This window comes from Halichoeres trimaculatus, unplaced genomic scaffold (genome assembly GCF_033239565.1).
Source record: "Halichoeres trimaculatus isolate MK-OKI-2021-1 unplaced genomic scaffold, fHalTri1.1 fHalTri1_scaffold_21, whole genome shotgun sequence".
Classification (NCBI taxonomy): domain Eukaryota; kingdom Metazoa; phylum Chordata; class Actinopteri; order Labriformes; family Labridae; genus Halichoeres; species Halichoeres trimaculatus.
The window spans coordinates 523,265-546,418 of NW_027437199.1; the positions used below are offsets into that span (position 1 = coordinate 523,265).

Below are 23,154 nucleotides of genomic sequence, written 5' to 3' on the forward strand. Positions count from 1 at the left end.
TAACATTCCCTGAAAAAAAGAGCTGAGGCTGCCTGTACTTGTAGTTCTTCATTTTGAACACAGGGGGGCAGTGTTGCGTCGTTTACAGAGCACTGTGCTGACAATCAGATTTCAAGAAGCAACAAAACTAACACCTCAGATCATATGTTACAGGTTTTAATGTGTACAAAATGTCAACAGATGGAATTAACAGAGTTTACACCAAACGTTTCTGTTGTGTTCGTTAAACGAGGATCCTTCAGCACGCCGACTCAGTGACGGGTCACTTCAAGCCGGCGTTTCACAGGACAGAGACACATGAACGGTAAAAACTGACGAGGTCTGGTGTGGTAAACGTGACTGAAGCCTGCAGTCACAACAACAACAACATCAACAACAATAACAACAGCATGGCACGGAGAGTTTCAAAGAAGCAGGGTTTTAGTATCAAACAGTACAAAAGTAGAAAAACCTGATCCAGGATTTGGCAAATCAGAGGTTAAAGTGAGGGCTGAAGGCAGCAGAGAGAGGACGCTGACCTCTGACCTCGAGTTAAATCAGATTCTCACACTCTGTGTTATAGAAAGTGATCCGTCTAAATATAAATAGTGAATATAAATATATGCTGTGTGCAGATGGCGTGTTAGCCGAGGACGAGGCCTTCTCACGTTTCAGGTGGGTCGATTCCCAGTCACCAGCTGACCTGGTTTTCTAATTTAACCAGCATCAACCAACACATTTAGCAACGGCTACAACACTGACACTCCTGTTACACCCCCGGTTTGTAGAGAAAATGAACAGTTTGACATCAAATCAAGTCAACAATAACAGATAATTCTCACTAATGTTATTTTCTAAATACTTTTATATGAGGTGAGTAACAAACTGGGGGACTACAGATCCTAAAATTCGTGAAATTATTTTAAAACTACTCAGGAAATTGTGGATTTCAGCAGCATGAGAGGTTTGTGGGATAGTGTTGAACATGTTTCCTGATGTTTTTGATCTTCTCCTTTAAATTTTAGCACATAAAGCCAACCAACTATCCATATGAATTCATTAACTGAATAAAAAAAATACTAAAAAGCGATAAATCTTAAGCAAATTTTGCTGTTAATGCAAGATTTTTGTTTTTCTCTGGTGATTTTAAAACTGTTTTATGATCATTTACTTAAAATTCACATTAGAAAAATTATATTCTCAGTTTTTTTGGAACTTTGCACCGCATAGTTGGTCCACAGGGGGCGCCAAAATTTACTCACTGCAGCTTTGCATAAAACAACTAAAAAATATTTGTGATATTCACAGATATTTTAAAAAGGAATTTGTGGGGACAAGATCTATTTTTTATTTTTTGCAAACTGAGCATTTCCGTAACTGAATGTCAAAAATGTGATTTATATTTAGCTCATTTAGCTCACAAATCGGCAAAATATTTAGAAAATGTCTTTGTTATTTGAATCAAATTTATTCATTTATCACCTAATATCAAAAACTGAAAGTTTCATCTGAATTAAAACCACAAACAGATTAATTAATCTATTCTAGTTTGATTTGATTCAATCTGAAAGTTTTAATCTGGTTGGATTATTTTAAAAACAGGGCCATGTGTTGGGGAAATCAGATCCTTAACTTTGACCAGTTTTTAAAGAGTTTCATGAGGTTTACGTCTCACTAAAGACCAGGGAGCGATACTGTTGCTCATTTTCAGCTCCTTGTTTCACCCTGTGACCCTCAGACTCATTTTTCAGACCGGACTCAGGACCCCAAACCCCAAGGTGAGACGCTTTTCTCTCGGCATGAATGGAATGGTTAACCCTCCTCGGCGTGAACGCGGCACAAAGAATGAACGCCTGTTTGAACACGCCTGATGACTTGGCTCTGCAGCGCTGTAAATCAAACGCACCTCTGAGTTCAGATGATTAATGTGCAGCGTCACCAGAACCGCTACATTTCACAGCTCGTGTCGTAACAATTTCAACACCTGATGACTGAGATATCCACGCGTAGGCCGGGATGAACCCGCTCCGAAAACAGCTTTAAAGGTCTCTGACACAACTCTCACTCCTTCCCAGCAGAAGTGGAGGTCCGACCGGCTGTCAGCTCAAGAAATCCCAAACAGACCTCAGACTTCCTCTTTCTGAGGGTCAGCTGGAGAAATGTTTGAGTTTCTGTGGTTGTTTTGATCTTTTGTTGTGACTCCTCCGTCAACTTGAGGCTCTTGAGGCAGAGGAGGAGGAGAGGCGTGTTGATGGTACAGGCTGACACTAAAGTCCTTCGACCTGTGTGACCGAGCTGTGAGCTGCTGTTAGCGACTACAACCCTGAGATGTCGTCTTTTCTTTTCATCGAGATACAGAATTCACCAAGCGTTGGATTAAACATGCACTTAAACCACTGTAGCTGTTAGCTCCAACTCGTGTTAGCATCGGGTGTCTCCCAGTTTCAGGGAGAGCTGGCCAGTCAAATAAGCTTCTGTAATGCTAGATGAAGCTAGTGTCGGCCATGTTTGTGACTGTTTTTGCTATTGCACCAATGCTACGTGCTGTCTGGTAAACTCCCAGTATCAGCAAACGATGACAGGACATGCTAGCTAGCAATAAAACAACGCTTGGAGCAGCTCTGCAACATTTCTGGATGATAAAACCATCGCCCCATCACACTTTCACCCCTTCTTTTCCCGCCTTTACCTGACAGAGCGCCACAACAACACCGGGAAGTTCGGTCGAGGATGCTAACTGGAAAGAGTCAAGTTAAATTCAAGCTAAAAAATGAAGCTGTTTTCAGAACACCTTCAAAAATTGTGGGTTATTTTAAATACTTGTTAGCATAGAAGCTAGCTTTGCTGGTTGTCTAGTTTAAAAGTTGTTTTGTTCATAGTTTTTTGCCAATTATTCCTCTGGATATGAAAAATGAATCATTTTATGACGTTATCTCAGTAGCAAAAACTGCTAATTAGCCAACGAGCTAGCTTTGCCCTGGTTGATACATTTTACCTCACTAGTTACAATTGTGCTACTGTACAGAAACCAGCTTCATACCAGCTAGCTTGTTCCCGGTTGCTAGCAATGCTAACTATTAGCATGCTAGCTACAGCAGTTTAAAAGTACATGTTTTTAATGTGAGAAGTTGGATATTTAAAGTGTTGATGAGCTCACTAAGTACACCCCCGCTTTGTTCAAGTTTTAAAACATCTTCCATAAAAGTAGCCAATCAGAAGACAGCACCACCTGTAGGCTACAACCACAGGAGCGTTCAGCGGTAACGCTAGCCTGGTCACCTCTCGAGGAGAATGGCTCGGTGGTGACAGAGCTGTCGGCCTCAGACGCCTCTCTCAGGAGTCTCTGGTGGACCAGTTCTTGAGTGACCCACTTCCTCAGTGGATCAGGGATCGCAGCACTCCGAGCAGCCCAGATATCACACCCAGCCTGGTCCACGTTTGCTGGTTGATGGCTCCGCCCCCTGTGAGGTTTAGGAAAGGCTTGGTGGTCAGCGTAGTCGGGGTGGGCTGTGCTGCGGCGCTGCCGTTCCCTGAGGTGACCTGTCGCAGCTGGAAGTTGTGTTTCATGGCAGAGTACTGATCAGGACCATGAGGGATGTTCAGAGTCTCTGTTAAGACCTCGTGGCCCGGGTAGCGGACCTGGTGACGAAGGAGCAGAAAGAAGTGCGTCAAGCTTTGATGGAGTCAGCTGAAAGAAGCAGCAGGGACGTTGTTTCACGCTCCTGATAGTTAGCATCGATTTCATGGATGTTTTACGTGTTCAGGAAAATTAAAGTGGATCAAAGAATCTGGTTTTGGAGCGTCCTGAGGGGAGGACACACCAGATAAAACATGTTCTTTCCACTCTCTAACTTCATCCTAACCCTGATTTAAAAGATCCCAGAGTCAGAGAGGAAACAGGAGGTTCAAAATAAACCAAATACGTTTCACGCTCCACCACTAGATGTCGCTGTGTCGGTCTGTGACGTACTGTAAAGGTGTAGTTTCCTGGCAGCAGCAGTCTGTAGTACTCTCCATGTTTGTCCGTCCTGAACGGACTCATGTTCTTACGACCTTTGACCTCCACCTCTGCATCTTGGACGGGAATACCTGAGGCATTCAGCACCTGACCTTTGACCCCTGAATACAGCACACACACACACACACACACACACACACACACACACACACACACACACACACACACACACACACACACACACACACACACACACACACACACACAGGTAGATAAGGTTGAGTTATCAATAACAGTTATGAAAAAGATTGATAACAGTTATTGACCTCGTTATTAAACAGGTAGACAGAAGGTTCAGAGAAAACGTTCAGCTACAGATCAAAGAGGTAAAGGACAGGTGACAGGTGAGAGGACAGGTGACAGGTGAGAGGACAGGTGACAGGTGAGAGGACAGGTGACAGGTGAGAGGACAGGTGAATGACAGAGGCTGGGTAAACAAACAAACAGGTTAATTAAAAAGGTGGACAGACAGGTAAACTAATAAGGAGACTAACAAAGAGAGAAGACAGGTAAGCATGCAGGTAACAGAGAACACAAACAGGTAACCAGGTGATCACACAGGTAGACAAAGGTAGACAGGAAAAAATCAAGGTAGATACGTAAAAAACAGGTAAAACAAAAATAAGGGATTTATGGACAAACATATTTACAAAAAACAGACAGGTAAGAGCAAAGAGAGACAGGTGACAGGTAGAGCCAGAGACAGACAGGTAGAGCCAAGGAGGCAGACAGACAGGTAGCAAGGAGAACATTCAGGTGTGTTGGTATCCACTGAGCGTGACGAAGGATGATGGGTAAGACACTGGCAGACAGGTAGACAGACAGGTGGGCAGACAGATATGTAAACCAATAAGGAGACTAGCAAAGAGAGAAGACAGGTGAGCATGCAGGTAACAGAGAGCACAAACAGGTAACCAGGTGATCACACAGGTAGACAAAGGTAGACAGGCGAGTTAACAGACGGATAGGAAAAAATCAAGGTGGATACGTAAAATAAAAACAGGTAAACAAAAATAAGGTACTCATAGACAAACAAAATAAAAAAAAAACGGACAGGTAAGAGCAAAGAGAGACAGGTGTAAAAAAGAGGTGAAAACAAAGGTAGAGCCATGGAGGCAGACAGACAGGCAGCCAGGAAAACATTCAGGTGTGTTGGGGAAGAAGGACGATGGGTAAGACACAGGCAGACGGGTAGACAGACAGGTAGACAGACAGACAAGTGAGCAGACAGGTGAGCAGACAGACAGGTTAACAGACAGGTAGACAGACAGGTGAGCAGACAGACGGGTAGACAGACAGGTGAGCAGACAGACAGGTTAACAGACAGGTAGACAGACAGGTTAACAGACAGGTAGACAGACAGGTGAGCAGACAGACAGGTGAGCAGACAGACGGGTAGACAGACAGGTGGGCAGACAGACAGGTACTGACCCAGGTGAACCTGCTGGATGAAGGCCAGCAGAGCCTTCCTGTTCTCGGTCCACAGAGCGGGAAGTTCTCCGACCGGAGGAAACTTACAGCAGGAGATCTCCAGAGTCAGCTCCAGACAGTGAGCCCACACGTAGTTATAGTCCTGCATCCCACCTGCACACACACACACACACACACACACACACACACACACACACACACACACACACACACACACACATGAAGCAAACACACATTACTGAGCGTGTGCAGTGGAAATCACATCAGTGGAAGTGACATCTGAAGCCGCTCTGAACCGTCCTCTCAGGTGAACTGATCAGGTTTCAGGGATCAAGTTTCTGCTGCTGGAAACCAGAGGTGTGTGTGTGTGTGCGTGTGTGCGTGTGTGTGTGTGTGTGTGTGCGTGTGTGTGTGTGTGTGTGTGTGTGTGTGTGTCCTGTCTGCACACCTTGTAAAGGATACCACTGGTACCCGTTGGTGATGCCGTCCAGGAACGGCCGGCTGTCCGAGCAGCGGTTGCCTTTGTGCATGGAGCCGTGGTTGTAGGAGTACACCTTGGCCAGGTGGATGAAGACGTCGTTGTCTGGGCTGAGGCTGGCGCCGTTCATCAGCTCGCTGCCTGAGATAAACACAGGGCGCCGCCGTTAACCCTCTGTGCGTTAAACAACCAAGAAGTCTGCCTGTGGAGGGTCAGAGCCTGCTCTCTGCTTCCTGTCTCTGCTTTGTACCTTCACATAATCTAATCTGTGAAAACCAAACACTGACTCCAGGGTTGTTGTGGACCACCGAGTTTAGTCTCAGTTTCAGGGACGTGTTGTTTTAGGAAGCTATCGTCTGAGAAATGTTGGAGTTTGATAAACGAACACCTGGTCCACCGCTGAGGATCCTGTTTTCCTTTCTTTTCAAAGAGTGACCTTGTGTATCTTTACCTCCGTTGCTGTTGTCGTAGGGGTAACTGGCCACCAGAGCTCCTCCGTGAAGGTTTGCAGAGAGGACGAAACTCTCCGTCCTCAACCAGCTCATCACGGCCCTCACCTGGAAAAACACACCTCGTTAAACGCTGTTAAAGCTGATGCTTTCAAACTGAACGATACAAAACGTTTCCTCATCAACCTCTGCCTCCCTCTTCTCCTCGTCCAGCTGCTGTTGCTTCCTCAGACCAGCAAAGGCGTCCGGGAAGTTCCTGTTCAGATCCACGCCGCGAGAGTTGAACCTGAAGCAGAGATTGGTCAGCAGAGGTCAGAGGTCAGCGGCTGATCTGTCTCTTTAAACATCACATGTGAGAGGTGACTGATGGTGTCAGACTCAGAGTGTGTGGAAACCGTCAGTGCAGAGGAACACCAGCTGCTGTCAGAGATCTTTCCCATGGTCATGTGACCTCCTCTGTGTTTATAAAGAAGACTCTTAACGCCCGTCAACTCCGCTGAGGACAGTTTAGAGGAGTTCACCACCCTCAGAAAGACAAGAGGGGTTTTCAGAGGCCTGTAATCACATGACCTGATGATGTCACAGGTCACTGAGGGACGCCTGGAGCGGCTTTGAAACCGACGGTGGAGATCACGCTCAGAAGACTGATCAACCTGAGTTTCTTTCCGTCCTGTCTGTGTTTGACATTTTAAGCTTTTGATTCAGGATGTCAGACGTTATCGTTTCTAACACAACATTTCTAGTCCATGCAGCGACTTCCACTACAGAGACATGTCTGTTTTTACAGCTGTGCTGCCTTTGTGCAGAGATTCCTACAGACTCTTTCAGTCTTTATAAGTTGTTTTTAGTTTCTTAGATGATGAAATCCACCAACTCTCTCTTATTTTACTTTGAGGAAATCAATTTGTCGTGTCACTCCAGCTGTTTTATTTTAGCATAACTAAACTTTATGCACTTTGCTTTTTTTGAAGTTTCGTCCAAACTTTCTGGATGTTTTATTAAAACATGTTCCTGGCATCAGATTTAAAATAAAAATACATTTTTCATTAAACTGTAACATAACTTCAGTGTGAAGGCAGAGTATGCTGTTTTTATAAACAGGGTTTAAATCTGTGGTTGTCAAAGTAGGGGGCGTGGACCTCTAGAGGGCCGCAAGGATGCACAAGCGGGGTCTCAAAAAATGGAGGGAAGGGAAAAACTAGAATCTGTTTTTTTTTAATAACATTCAACTTGTGCCACAAACTCTGCCAGAAATCTAGGTGTCCTGACTGATGACCAGCTGACCTTTAAGCTTCATGTGGCCTTATTTTCACGGTCTTGTGGATCTGCCCTCTATAACATCAGGAGGATCAGACCCAACTAGTGTTGGGAATCGAAAACCGGTTCCTGTTGAGAATCGATAAGAAATGTTCCAATCCATCGATATCGTTAGCCTTTGTGCTTAACGATTCCCTTATCAATTCTTTACACTATGCCAGAGCTGCACAACCTTCTGTGACTAGTCTGCCGCAACTTTCTTAGCTTAGCAGTTAGCTAACATTTCCCAAGAAAACCCTGTTTAAGGATTTCTACCCTGAAATTTTTCTGACAAACTGAACACAGGAATCTAAATTACTCTGTCACAGGAGATTCCTATTTAATACATTTAAAACAAACAAAATAGCGTTAGCTTGATGCTATTGTATACAAAAAATTGCATTAATACGCTAGCAGTTAGCATCCATTGGTATAACCTTGGCTTCAGAGTAGAATTTCAACTTTCATCACAGTGTGGTCTCTCTTTTTACTCAATACTCAGAACTCCAAATGTCTAAATAATTTCAAGCAAATGAAAGAAAAGTTAGACTCATGGTTAGTTTCAAAACTATGGCAAGGTTACAAACAACTTAAAATAATGCTGTAACCACTTCGAGACACTAGATGGCCTACTTGAGTCAATAACATTACAAAACTGTACATCAACGTTACATGACGTGCAATTTTTACTTATTTCTGTATATTTACCTTGGGAGGTATCGAGATCCAGTGACCAATTACATATTTATTCACTTGAAAAAGTAGGAATTGATAAGGGAATTGATAAAGAACTGAATCAATAAGCAGAATCGATAAGGGCATTGATATCGATAAAATCTTATCAATGCCCATCTCTAGACCCAACCTGAAATAAATGTTTGAAAAACTTTCTTGAAGTTGGTCCCCAGCCAGAGACAGATGCTGTTTGGGGCCTTGGTGTAGTAAAGTTTGGGAACCCCTGGTTTAAACGACTCCTTAACCACTCATTGTATATTTTTAAAGGACAGAAACAGGAAATAATTCAAAACTCAGTGTGAGTTTTCTGCAGTGGACTGTGGTTTCAGGAAAATCTGTCAGTCAAATATAAACTTTGCTTCTTTAAATCCGTTAATGTTCGTCTCTAACTGCTGCTCTCCTCTCATTGGCTGAGACGAGGACGTTTCCTTATACGGCGTGGAAAGCAGTGACCTCAAACACACTCTTTACTTTAACAGGACTCAGATCTAAACTCTTCACTGTAACGTTTCAGACTCTCGTCTCCACCATCACGCTGCCAGGCCGCGTACTGAGCGTGTGCGAACAGACGAAGGTCCCCACAATGACATGAAAACACACTCAGGCACGGTACATTAGCAGGAGTCAAACATTTATAATTGGACACTTAAAGGCTTTTACTGTGACACTGATCTATGTGTGTGTGTGTGTGTGTGTGTGTGTGTGTGTGTGTATGTGTGTGTGTGTGTGAGATACAGATCTACTGTGTGTCTGCTTTCCTGCCTATCACAGTGTTTTGGGCGTTGGAGCGTCGCATAGTTTAGTCTATAGTCTACATGTCGGCTACGTGTGTGTGTGTGTGTGTGTGTGTGTGTGTGTGTGTCTTTAAAGTCTGGTTTTGACATGCTGAGCAGACACACACATGCACACACAGACACACATGTGTTTAAACCCTCTTTGAAACACATGACTGTGTATGAAGCGCCTGAGATCCAGTAGTTGGCGCTCCTCAGCGTCAGTTCCTCAAGTGTCCACCAGAGGCTCCCTCAGAGAGTCAGAGGACCCCGTTTACACCCTGAAACCAAACACGGTCTCAGTCCGGTATGAAAACCTCTGCAGTACCTTCCCGTGCTGTACGTGCAGTCTGTGTCCGAGGCGTCGAAGCCGTCAGGGTTCATGGTCGGCAGGATGTGGATCCGAGTGCTGCTCAGAAGCTGCAGCGACCACATTTCTTTGTTACGATAACCACGCACCAGGTCATCGATGAGCTGCAGCAGCAGGACACGTCCCAGAACCTGAAAAAAGTGAATCAAAGGAAAAACATGATCAGAGGTTTGGGGTTTCTGTGGGTTTATTTTATTTTGTTTTATTTTTCTTAATTTAATTTATTCTTTTTTCCTGTGGTTTCATGTCTTGTTTATTTTTGATTTTCATTTTTTTCCTGTGGTTTTCTTTTTTCTATTTATTTAATTTTTTGTTTTATTTTCATTTTTTTCCTGTGGTTTTCTTTTTTCTTTTTTACTTATTTATTTATTTTATTTTTTATTTATTTTTATTTTTTCCCCTGGTTTTCCTTTTTTTTTTTTTTTCCTTTCTTTTTCCTGAGGTTTTTCTTATTTATTTATTTATTAGTTTTTTTTCCCCTAAAGTTTAATTTTATTTTTTTTTATTTTTTCCTAAAGTTTTTTTTTTTTTCTATTTCTTCAGTTTTTTTTCCCTGTGTTTTTTTTTAATTCTTTTATCTTTATTTCTATTTTTTATTTTTGGTTTTGATTTTTGTCCTGTAGTTTTTTTTGGTTTTATTTTTTTTTCTGTGGTTTTATTATTATTATCGTTGTTTGCTTTTTATCTTTTTCTTTCTGTGTTGTCTTTTCTTTTTTCTTTTTTTTTCTTTTTTTTCCTTTGGTTTATTTTCTAGTTTTTTTTTGTTCTTTTTTCCTATGGTTTTGTTTATCTTTTAGTTTCTTTAGTTGTTTTCCTATGGTTTTGTTTTTTTATTTTTAACTTTTTTTCCAGTGGTTATATTCATTTTTAAGTTTTTTTTAGTTTTTTTTCTGTGGTTTTGTTTTTTATTTATTTATTTTTTCCCTGTGGGTTTATCAGGAGCAGTGAGTCATGCAGGGCTTGGTGCTCCTCATCATCCACTTTGACTTTCCCTCCCAGGTACACACCTTCACCCAGCTTCAGCCCACATGAGAGTGATTTTTTTACGGCCTGACATTCGTCTCAGCAGTCGGCGTGTTCCCTCATGACGCAGGAAGTGATGTAGTGAGTCAGCTAGAAACGGTAACCAGACCCGGAGACGAGTCGGGGGCTGTTTGTCAGAGACAGGCGGCTGATTGGACGGTCGGGAGGGGATGAACAAGAAAAACTTTGTGAATGAATGAGAGCCTCAGGGGGAAGAAAGAGAGAAGGGTGGGAAAGGTGTGTGTGTGTATGTGTGTGTGTGTGTGTGTGTACAGCTGCTACACACACGTCAGGACTAGCTTAGCCTCAGGCCGTCGTTCTGTTCTCCTCAAACATTCGTTTAAACGCCTCCTTCTTCCCTCCCTCTCTTCTTTCTGTCCTCAGCACAATAAACTGTCTGTACTTTCAGACGTGTGACCTGAACCTCCTGATATTTTACTTACTTTATGTCAAAAACTCAAGAAAATTGACTTCATCAATTCAATTAGGCTCGTTTTTCTGATGTGAAAGACAAAACAATACAAAACAATACATCCATAAGTCATGAGAAAGCTTCAGGTAGAATCTGAGGATTAGTCTGAGTATCTAGGACAAAATCACAAACACATCAATCTTAAAAAGGACTCAAATACTACAGTTTGTTATTGATTGGCAAAAGGAAAAGCCATGAGAAAAAGCTTTTCACAAAGTGATACCTGGAAAAATCAGGATCCAGCTCTGAAGTCTCAACATCTGGAGACCACGACTGCCGCTATGAACCAACTTTGAATGACTTTACAATCCACCTGAACGTTAAAGGAATAATCCACTAAAAACCAGAAGACTGCAAATATCCAGAGGACGATAAAAGCAAGAGATAATTTACTTAAACTTTAAACTGACGGCCAAAAAGTTTTTTTTAAATCAGGGGTCTTCAACCATTACTTTCACTGGAGCCATTTTCTCCTTAACTCTGCTGGATTAAAGTCATTCAGGAGCCACAAAATCTGCTTTATCTTCACAATGAAGACAGAAAAAGTGGTTAGAAGAATCCATGTTAAGTAAGAATCTAGTGCAAAACTACTTAACAAGAAGTATTAATTACTTATGAAATTGTACATGTAATGTGTTTTTTTTAATTATCAAAAACGTGCAAAACATTTTTGAAAAAATTGAATTTTTTAAAAATTTGCAAAGATTTCCAGAAAATTAAGAAATTTCAAGAATTTGCAAAGTTGAAAAAATCAAAATGATTTATTTCTGCAAAATTAAAAAAATGGTCAAAGAAATGCAAAAATTAAAGATTTTAAATATATATTTTTTAAAATGTTGCATAAAAAAAATCTGCCAAAAATATTATAGGAAAGTTTGAAATTTTTAGAATGTGCAAAATAAATAAATAAATAAATAAATAAATAAATTTAAAAAAAAAATTTCAAAACACTGTGAAATTTAAAAAGATTCGCAAAAAATTGAGAATATTTATCTCAAGGGGACAATGAATGGTCATACAAATTATCATTATGCTAAAAAAAAAAAGAGCCTTCCAACGCGGCTGATGGGTAGGAGTCTCAGAGCAACATAAGAAGTCAGGTCCAAGTTTCATCCCCCGTGAAAAACCAAACTGAGTCCATCCAGAGGTTCCTCTACACAACCACAATGACATGCACTCCTTAAAACCTAAATTTGGGTCTTTTCTATCTTTTCTGGTGCTGCTATCAAGTCTGAGTCATGATTATTCATCCTCTGGTACCAATAACAACCGAACAGGAGTTACAGTGATCCTTCCAAAACAGCTGATGGGAAACTCTCTGAGCTGCACCAACATCCAGCACCACGTCTCTGTGATTTATGTCCTGAGTGAAATCTTTCCTACAGAAAACACTTTCTGAAAGAGAGTGGCTGAAACTTCACTTTGCACCGTCATGGTTAAACAGACGCAGTGAGAGCTGAGGAATATGAAAGTCAAAGCTGTGGGGCTGATAACATCAGCTACAGGCCTCTGAGTCAATCTGAGTCAATCTGAGTCAATCTGAGTGAATCTGAGTGAATCTGAGCGTGTTGAGGTGGTGTGAGCAGATTACAGAGAGGTTAAATAAGCAGTTAGCTTAATGTGTGAAGGAAGGAGTGAGAAGTGTCTCTTCTTAAACTCAGATCAGATCATTCAGACAGTAAGATCGATGACGACTACGGCCTCAGCCAATCTGAACACTTCCTGTCTCTCTGGGTTTGATTTCTTGCAGCACAGAGGACATTAACTTCCTGTTTTTGCTAATCAACACGGTTTCCTCTCAGGGCTGGATTTAGAAACTGCGTGACGCCAAAGAGCACGCACCAACAGTTTTTACACAAACAGCAGAACGTACAAAACAAGGGCTGTACAGGAGGAACGGGTGAGTCTCACAAACACAAACAATGGGTCATCATCAGGTTTGATAAAACCTTCATTAGAGCCAAATAACAAGAAACAGCAATCTGTCCAGGTGTGTCAGTGCTGGAGGCCCAAATGAGGCTAATCGAAGAGGAGGGAAACACACGAGGACAGGAAGGGAGCAAGAACTTCAAAATAAAACAGGAAGCACATGAAAACCCAAACACACACACAGCTACAAAATAAAACAGCCAATCACAGCAGCTCCTCTGCTCTGACTGACAGGATGACCTTTGTTTCCCTCCACAGCCACAGCAGAGTAATGAACTCAGCAGCCTCTAGGGGGCAGCACTGGAGACAGATCAAGCTGATCAGGCTCATCGTCTCCTCTGTGACGCTGCTGACACAGCTTAAAGTGACACTTTCTTCTTCTTCTTCTTGTCCAAAAGTTAAAACAGACAGTGACGAGTGTTTACGAGCGTCAAACATAAAATCCTGTCAGAGACAAAATTCACTTCAAGAGTTTTCTTTAAATATCCGATAACAAACAGATAAATCTCTGCACAAAAACTTTCCTGCTGCCTACAGAGGCTTCTTTCCTGCTGTCCTAGTGTGTGTGTGTTTGTGAGTGTGTGTGTGTGTGTGTGTGGACCCAGTGAAAAGGCCTTTTTCTGGAGTTTCCTCTGACCCGACACACTCCACTGACTTTGTTTGCTGAGTGTGTGTATGTGTGTGTGTGAGTGTGTGTGTGTCCGGGCGTGACTTGTCTATTTAAGGACATTTCCACTTACTTTCACACACATATGCAGTGTGCGGTCAGCTGTTGTAGGCCGTCACCACGGCGACCAGATGCTGGTCAGAGGTCGCTGAGAGTTTCCTTTGCTCAGTTAGCTCGGCCTGTTCTTCATCTGTGTTTGATCAGCGTCAGTTATTAAACGCTGACGCTTTGAATGATGGCTGAGAAAAACTTTTCATGAGCTGAGAGGTTTATTTTTCCAACAGATGATTTATCAGAGCCTTTTTTTCTTTGTAATCTGAAACACTAACTGTGAGTACAGCAGAGCGTGGCTGTTGTTGGGACTAAAGAAATCCTCCCCACAGTCCTACAGAAACAGTCTGAGGCGTTCAGCGGGGAGCCACATAAACACATGAAGATCCCACATTAGCAGCCAAATTTCACTCTGTATCATCCGCTCCCAATCCCTCTAATGAAGTGCTACAGGAAGTGGCAAGTTCAGGGTTCTGACACCAAACGTGGACTGTGGACACGCAGCAGCAGCTCGGTCCACAGGGAGTAAGAAGAGACGGTCGGTTTGGATTCAGCAGGAAAAGACCACAGTTATTCGGTCCGTTTGTTTTAATGGCCAAATTTATTCTTCTAATGCTGGTTACTGGATTTAATCATGTGTTTGAGATGCTTTAATAAAATCACCCCACAGCTGTTCGTATTTTTTATGTATATTTTCATTTTTAATTCAATTCTTTTTTTATTTAATTTATTTTTACTCTTAACATTGTTTCTCTTTAAATCCATTATTATTCTATTTTTTAATTTTTCATTATTTTATAAAGTTTTAAAATGTAATGGTATATTTCTTATATTACTTTTATTTATTTATTTTTTTTTTTTTTTTGCATACACAATTATTTTTTAAAATATATAATCTAACTCCATCTGTTTTTATTTCTATATCCATTTAATATTATTTTAATCATTATTATTATTATTATTATTATTATTAACAACAACAATATTAATATTATTATTATTATTATTATTATTATTATAATAATGAAATAATTTTTTCTCCATTATACTTGGTTACCTTATAACCTATTTATTTTTTCTATTCATTCATTCATTATTTATTTATTTATGTATTTATTTTTGATTGACCGTGTTATTTCACCCATGTATGCATATGTTTGCCTCTTGTTCCAAAAATTAAATAAAAAGAGTGTAAAAAAAGTGTGAAAAAACAAAAACACTATGCAGCCCATCGAGGGACCGTCCTCCCCTGATCTGGGTTAACCCATGTGGGGCCTTTTTGGAAACTGAGGGTACATTTGGCAGAGTCCCAGATGGGCCTCCCAGATGTGCCCTACATATCAACATGGGTCCATTCTGACCTGGATGTCTATCATATGCATGATAGCTAATCACCTACTGGTGATTAGCCAGCTAGCTATCACTGAATCTTCAGAGATGGACCTCCTTTAGGACTGAACCACACTGAGCTGATGGAGAGGAGGAGGAGCTGACGTTTGGGGGAAACTCCTGAAATGGATCAGCTGCTGCACTAAAACATGAAGTGGGTCAGTTTTCTCAGGGACTAAATGGTGACCAGCCAGAGGCCAAAGTTTAATCTGGAGGTCAAACATTATGAGTGTTGAGTAACTGGGTTATACAGTGACCATGTGACCAATCAGAGAGCAGGAAGGAGCAGCTACAGTGTGAGAGAGTCAGAGTCACTCATTAAATGTGTTTTACCAAAGGCAGACCCTGCATTTCCAGACTTAAGCTCCCAAACTTTTAATTTTACGTCTTTATATTAAAGTACAGAGCAACAAATATTAAAGAAAAGTCTGATTGCTGCATATGAAGATATTTTTAGTCATTAAAATCAACCAATTTATTGGTTTTGGTGTGAGTGGACGTTATGGCACACGGATTCCCAACACTTCGGGTTTCTCTGCAGTTTGTCTTTTTTTCTTTGAGCCACTGATGGAGGTCTTTGCTGATGCTCTCTCTCTGACTCTCACCTGTCAGGTTGCTCTGCAGTCTGCAGCCATTGGTTTGTTAATGTGGCCAAATATTTTAATGTTGACTCAACGTTGTTAGCTGGACCACCCCCCCCACACACACACATACATACACACACACACACACACACACACACACACACACACACACACACACACACACACACACACACACACACACACACACACACACACACACACACACTCCCAGCCTGTCAACTGAATTCAAAAGTGTGTGTGCAGTGTGTGTGACTCTGAATGCCTTTTGTTGATCTCTGTAGTCTCTTTTTAGTCCAGCTTCCTGTCCAAAGGGAGGGGTCCTGTTGTGTGTGTGAGTGAGTGCGGGTGTGTGTGTGAATGTGTGTGAATGTGTGTGTTGTCTCACCTCATTTCCGTGCATGTTCCCCACGTATTTGAACTCTGGGATGCCAACGGTGTGACGGTGAGGGCTGACACCGAGAGCTAACACCCACAGCGGCTGACCTGAGGGAGGGAGAGCAGGGTTCACACAGAGTCCAGACCAGGTTTTATTGGATACCATGATGAATCTGAGACTCTGTATCCATTAGCACGCTTAAACTTAGTGAGGCTATCAGAAGAGAATGCTAACTTTTGGAAAGATTGTACTTTTAGAGGTAAAGTTAAAACTATTCCAAAAGTTGTTGCTGTTGCTCTGTTGAGCTCTTCTTGGACATTGTGCTACTTCAGGCTCAGTGCTAACTTCAACCTGCTAACAGTCACAATGCTAACACGCTCAATTGTAGCTAGCCGAGTTTGTGATTTCATTCCTCCAACATCGGGGGAGCAATCACAACAAGTTTAATGTCTTTGACTAAAAGAAGAAGAAAATTGAGAGGAGCATTTCCTTCAGCTGGCCACAAAGTCACGCTCGGCCTACAGAGCATCAGCTAAGCTTAAACCTGGCCTCATCAGCTGACAACTCAGCCAATTACACCTACACATCTAATTCTCAAATTGGCAAATGTGTGTTCTAATTAAACAGCTTTAGTCTGACTGCTGTTGTCTTTGCTGATGCTCTCCCTGCAAACCACTTTGCATTCCACATCCACCCCAGCCCCCCCCTTCCACGCTGTGCCTGATTTAAATCAGCGTCACATGTAATGTTACTAATGCTAGCTCTGTTCTGTACCCATGAAGGTCTTTGCTGATGCTCTCCCTGCAAACTACTCGGCACTCCACCTCCACCCCAGCTCATTCTGCCACGCTGTGTCTGTTTTCATCAGTGTTTTATTCAACATTACTGATGCTAGCTCTGTTCTGTACCCACGAAGCTCTTTGCTTATGCCCTACCTGCAAAACACTTTGCATTCCACATCCACCCCAGCCGCCCTTCCATGCTCTGTCTGATTCAAATCAGCGTCATGTCTAATGTTACTAATGCTAGCTCTGTTCTGTATCCACGAAGGTCTTTGCTGATGCTCTCCCTACAAACTACTTGGCACTCCACCTCCACCCCAGTCCCCCTTCCACGCTGTGTCTGTTTTCATCAGTATATTATATGCAACGTTACTGATGGTATCTCTGTTCTTTACTAATAGAGGTCTTTGCTGATGCTTTCCCTGCCTTGGCTTTTTTTTTATGCGTTGTTTCCAACTCTCCAGTAAGGAAAGTTTCTATTATCGGTCCAAGGAGTCACTAAATGACTTTATCAACTAGTTTACATAATTGAGTATTTACATGTAGACATGGATGCTCATAAATATTTTCGATCTGCACATGAACTTTCTTCCATCAATACTTGTTTGTTTGAATGTCATAGCAACAACCCTCCTCCTTTATCCAGGGGAAAGCACAAATGCCCTAAAGGCAACACAAGCATGCAGTTATCTGCTCTGGCTGCAGCTGGGAGAGACTGCGTCTCCAAGCTCCAGAAAAACTTGCTATATATTTTTCTTTTTTTAAAAAATAGTGGCATGAGGGTCCGGAAACTAAACTAAAAGCTAAATATAGCAACACTGACTGGATGCACATGGACAGACAGAGGAGATGTGCTCTCCCCACCTTTGGTTGTGTCGTTCCACAGAGGCACATGGAAGTGATAATGAAGGTCCAAATTAAGGGCTGGAATTAGCAGGATTAGCTCGTAGCTACTATCGTTGACAACGTTTCATGTCATCAAGTTGAAAAAGTTTATTTTCCATGGCTTAATTTTTGTTTGGATTAACGTTGTTGACTAATCCACGAAGCTCAAAGGCCAAAAACAGTTTCAGAGTTCTGAAATGAGCATTAGGGTGTTACAAAAGTTCATGTGTGCTCGTTATTCCTGAAAATAAGAAGCTTATTTCCTCTTTCTTCAAACTCAAACTGGAGCTAACGTTCACTGAGAAACGGAAGCCTGAACTAAAACAGGAACCAGTACAGAACCAGTACAAAACCAGAACAGTAACGTCATCAAGCAGCCAAACGTGTTTCTCCTGCATGAGAAGCAGGGAGTGAATCAGAGATACTATCAACATCACTCTTTCATGATGTAATCAGATTACAGAGGGATTAACGAACGTCGCTGCAGATTTGACAGTTTTCATCTCAGTCTCTGCAGATTAAAACCAGTTCACGTTTCCACACAAACACCACTCCTCTGACTGGTCTGACTCCAAGAGCTGCTGGTGAATGAAGCCTCAGCAAGCCTCGGCAAGTCACACACACACACAGAGCAGAACACACACACACACACACACACACACACACACACACACACACACATGGCAGAAACCACAGTGCTCTTGAGTCATTTCAGCAACCTGAGGGGATGATGTTTAGCTGCAGACAGACATGGACACACACACACACACACACACACACACACACACACACACACACACACACACACACACACACACACACACACACCTTGGATGCAAGCCAGCTGGTGTCCTAGATTAGCCCAGATTAGCTCGCTGTGTGTGTGTGTGTGTGTGTGTGTGTGTGTGTGTGTGTGTGTGTGTGTGTGTGTGTGTGTGTGTGTGTGTGTGTGTGTGTGTGTGTGCGTGGCGTGCGTGTGTGGCGAGGTTAATCCGTCCCAGATTTAATTAACGACCGTTTACAGTCCACTTATGTGATCACACAACACCTACACACACAGTGACACACACACACACACACACACACACACTTAGTCACTCTGTGTCATAGTTGCCCTAGTGACCAATATCCCACTGATACTGAAGCAGCTGACGCCTTCACTGAGCGCGTGCAGAGAAGACGCTTCGACGTCGTCTAAACCAGCCGCAGAAAGAAACGTAACGTGAAATGTGTTTAAACTAGGGCTGTCATTTTAGCGCGTTAATTAGATTAATTAATTACACTGCAAATTAACACGTTATTAAAATTAACGCAGATTAATCTGGATCACAATCCTGCGGGGGGTTCAAAGACGCACCTACTTTTAAATGTCTGGCATTTACAAACCGTCTGTCCTATTGAAAAGCTGTAAAAAGTGGTGTTCCCGTCAGATTCTCAAATTTCTGACTGTCCCTGAATGCATCACACGTGACGTCAGCAACATGCTTTAAACTGGCGGTAAAGGAGAGTGATTTTTTAAACTGCTGTCCACATCTCGTTAATTCACACGTCCTTTTTGAAAATCTGCAGAAAATCAACCGTTTGCTCAATTCTGTAAAAAACAGATAATTTTACACTCTTTGCTGCTTTAAACAAGCCCCGAATGATCGATATATGTCCTGTATTTAAATCTAAAGAATTCTTAGAAAATTTGCTTCCATCGTCCTGGTGTCATGTTTCAGCTTGTGGCTGCTCTGCACCAATCAGCAACAGTTTGTGTGTTCAGAGCATGTTAAACTGAGAATACTTCACTTTTCTTTGATCCAAGACTTGAAAAAAGTGTTTTGTACATAGTTCCTCACAGTTTTTAGCCTTTAGCCCTGGTTCTCCCGACCTCATAGAAGTATAGAAGTTCATATTGCAGTGAAAATTGAGTCCACATCGAGTAAAAATGTGCCAGAAGCAAAACCGTCCTAAAAATCAAATCAGCTTATCTTAGGTGCAGGACTGTGTACATTTTGTAAAGATAGAACCATAAAACTTTTTAATGTCTCTTAATGTAATTTTAATGTCCTAGAATCCAAAATCTTTATTTTGGGACCTTAAGCAGATATGAGATTAAAATGTGATTAATTTGATTAATTAATTACAAATCCTGTAATTAATTAGATTAATTTTTTTAATCGCCTGACAGCACTAGTTTAAACCTTTATTCAGCACTGATCCCGAGGAGCGACAAGTGTGTGTGAAGGAGTGTGAGGCTGGGATGAACACTCCTTCACACACACTTGTCGCTCCTCTCTCAGAGTGAGTCTCCTCCTCGGGATCAGTTTGGGATAAGTTGAGAAACTCCAGCAGTTGCATCCAAACTGGACTTGTCCCCAGGTGTCAGACGGCGGTGTCACACCTGTGACCACAGCTCGTGGTTACTGAGCTCTTTCCTCATGAGTCTGAGGCAGTCGGTGGTAATTATGAGATATGGAAGTCTTAATTTCAGGATCAGGAGATCTCTTCAGAGAGCAGGACTCAGCTGGAGACAGGTGTGTTACCTTTGACTGACTGCCCGATGCTGTACAGGTAGGTGATGTCAGGGTGAGAGGCGTTGATCTGGACCAGGTACTGCTCGATCTCACGGTTGTTGTGGTAACGAAACTCCAGCGTGGAAGCACAGGGGAGGAGGAGGAAGAGGAGGAGGGAGTACTTCATCGCTGCACCTGCAGGAGGAGAAACAGGAAGTTAGCGTCACTGAGTGATCTTTAATTCTGCAGCTCAGCTGATTAGCACACAGAGTAATTGGGAGGTGAGTCAGTGATGAACAATCTGCGGGTTAAAGCCCCGTCTCAGTGCGTCTGAAAGGAACAATACGCAGCGGTACGGAGGAAATGAAACGGCAGCTCCACAAAGCCTTTTGTGTGTTTGAGGATGGCTGTGAACTCATAATAAAAAGCAATTATCTGGAGCAGAGGATGCTGGGAAGTGAGATCAGAGCGTTCACAGCTGTATGGAAAGAGGAGCGCTCATCCAGAAAGTCGGGAAGCGGAGGGTGACTTTCAAATTAAACTCTTCAGCTGAGTGAGACTGATTCATTAAGATACCAGGCCTCAGTGTGGGCGCACAAAGACAGAAACCAGGTCTGAGGTTTTCCTCTCCACACGCAGACACACTCTGATTCCTGTTCATCCTTCTCTGTTCTGTCTGCTCGGCACGTGTTTCTGCTCCTCTGCTCGGGGATGTAAACCCATCAGGGTCTGCTGTGATTACAGGAACGCTGTCAATCACCGTACGGTTAGATGACTTAACAAACCAGCCCACGTCACTCTCTGTAACTTACTGTAACTGATGTCAGGAGCTGTCGCTGATTTCCAGAAAACCAACAGAAGCTGGAGCTCAGGTTTTCACCTGTCATCGAACCAGACGTCGTTAAAACACTCAGCGAAAGCACGTCAGGTCTACAAACGCTCCGGGCTGCTGCCACGTGATTGGCTGATGAGATATCTGAAACTAACCATCTTTTCCTCCTGTTATCACGTCTCCCTGTTTTAACCTTGATGAGATCAGCTGAGATAAACGTCTGACTGATGACTTCACTCTCTCTGGATCTCCAGTTTGATGCTTCTCCAGACTGGTTAAACTGGTTTTTACGTTCCCAGTCGTGTGTGACATCGTTCGGCTCAGACACACAGACACCATGGGGGCTCATTAAGTCACGAGCGATGTGTTATCTCCATCATGTTGATGGAGAGATGACAGGAAAGGTCATGAAAACAGTCACGGTATGTTCTCACGTTTTCTAAACTGTACCCTCCTTACATAACAATGTTTTAAAGATTTTCAAGGTGCCTTTAAACGTTTTCAAGGACCGGAGATAACAATACCTCAAGGGCACAGAAGTTAACCCAGTGTTTGGTTAAAGGGAGATCAAGAAATTCATCAATATCAAACCCAAACTCCTCAGAGATGAGGACTCCTGAGTTTCCCACAACTTCCATAAAACCTGGATCTCTTCCAGGTCCTTTATAACTTCATCAGAGACTTCTACTGTGTCTCCAAAACCCTTAAAATCACCTCAAGGACCCTTCCAAGCCCTGGACCACATCATCAGGGATCCCAACCACCGCCTCAAGGAGCTCGATCATACTTTCCATGACCCCTAAGGCTCCCATCCGCTTCTTTCAACAATAATAATAACAACATCTCTATCATCTGAGACTTTTTATAAAACATCTCAAAGTTTTTCAAGGTCTGACAACTTTTTATCTCTGGTCCAGGAAAGCACACAGATTGTTGAGGTCACTCTGGACTTTATCTTCTGGATCCCAACCAACATCTCTCTACAACATGAAGAGTCTAAGGACCTTAAAACCTTTTCAATGACACTTCCAAGGCCCCTTCAAGCTCTTAAAGGGGACTTCCAACTTCTTCAAGGACCCTGAAACTCACGTTAAACCCTAATTTGTTATTTAGAAAATGTTTGGGTTTTCTTTTTCTTATAATTTGAATTTATTTTATTGAGCTACTGTAAATGTATCAAAGTATAATAACTGTATTTTCCCCCACAATCCTTTGCTTTCCACAGTTATAAACTGAAAGACGTTTCCCCAGTAAGTTACAGCAGATATTAAAGTTAAATATTGTTAATATTACTAAAATAAATCACCTACAGTGAGCAGTTTGGACTATTAAACAGGTAGTAAAACCACTATTTCAACATATCAATGAAAATAAATGTGGTATAAGAATAAAAACATGAATCCAGACTGAAATAATACTCTAACTCCTGCCTGTAAATGGAAATCTAAATTAATCATTAACTTAAGATAAAACATGAAACAGCGCCAGTGTCCACCTGTGTGAGTATTCTGTGAAAATCCTCCCATTATGGATAAACAGGAGGAAGAGGAGGAGGAGGAAGGTCTGGAGCAGCTGATAGCGGATCGATAATCAGCCACGCGCAGGTCTTACCTGTCCGCGGTCTGACCGTCCGCTCACCGGCTCCTCTGTCGGTTTTCTGTCCGAACAACATGCTCCTCCGCCGGCTGCGAGGCTGGACTCCTGCTCCTGGACTCCTGCTCCTGGACTCCTGCTCCTGGTCCTGCTCCTGGACTCCTGCTCCTGGACTCCTGCTCCTGGACTCCTGCTCCTGGTCCTGGACTCCTGCTCCTGGAGACTGACACTTCACAGAGTCCGTTTCTGTCTGTGTGTCCCTGAATGAATGTTACTTATTCAGCAGCGGGTCTCCCTCTCGCTCCGGGAGGGGCGGGGCTTACTGAGAAGTGTGTCCCAGTGCGCGCGCGCGGGCACAGAATCAACAGGTTTGTGAATGAAACACTGGGATGGTTTATTTCATTCAAACAGATTCAGAAAAGAGAATTCGATGGAAATGATGAGTTAATCTTAAGGTCTGATTTATATTTTTAACTTTTAGAGAAAAATATTCAACAAAATATTTATTTTTAAACAAAACAGA

General features: G+C 42.4%; 1 protein-coding gene across 1 annotated transcript; it reads right to left on the minus strand.

Annotated features, from left to right (window-relative positions):
- Nucleotides 1-66: 66 nt before the first annotated feature.
- cpm (carboxypeptidase M) lies at nucleotides 67-22,918 on the minus strand. Its single transcript, XM_074698616.1, has 10 exons — nucleotides 22,650-22,918; nucleotides 20,237-20,401; nucleotides 16,051-16,148; nucleotides 9,488-9,660; nucleotides 6,542-6,641; nucleotides 6,358-6,463; nucleotides 5,877-6,047; nucleotides 5,429-5,581; nucleotides 3,950-4,098; nucleotides 67-3,618 (listed from the first exon to the last, which is right to left on the minus strand). The coding sequence occupies exons 1-10, from the start codon at nucleotides 22,708-22,710 to the stop codon at nucleotides 3,355-3,357; spliced, it is 1,440 nt and encodes a 479-aa protein (XP_074554717.1). The 5' UTR covers nucleotides 22,711-22,918; the 3' UTR covers nucleotides 67-3,354.
- Between the last annotated feature and the right edge of the window lie 236 nt (nucleotides 22,919-23,154).

Excerpts from the sequence above, each read along its gene's own strand:
- cpm (XM_074698616.1), bottom strand. The coding sequence starts at position 22,710 with ATGTTGTTCGGACAGAAAACCGACAGAGGAGCCGGTGAGCGGACGGTC. Across the intron at positions 6,464-6,541 it reads AGGAGAAGAGGGAGGCAGAG|GTGAGGGCCGTGATGAGCTG; the intron begins GTTGATGAGGAA and ends GTGTTTTTCCAG. Across the intron at positions 5,582-5,876 it reads CCAGTGGTATCCTTTACAAG|GTGGGATGCAGGACTATAAC; the intron begins GTGTGCAGACAG and ends GTGTGTGTGCAG.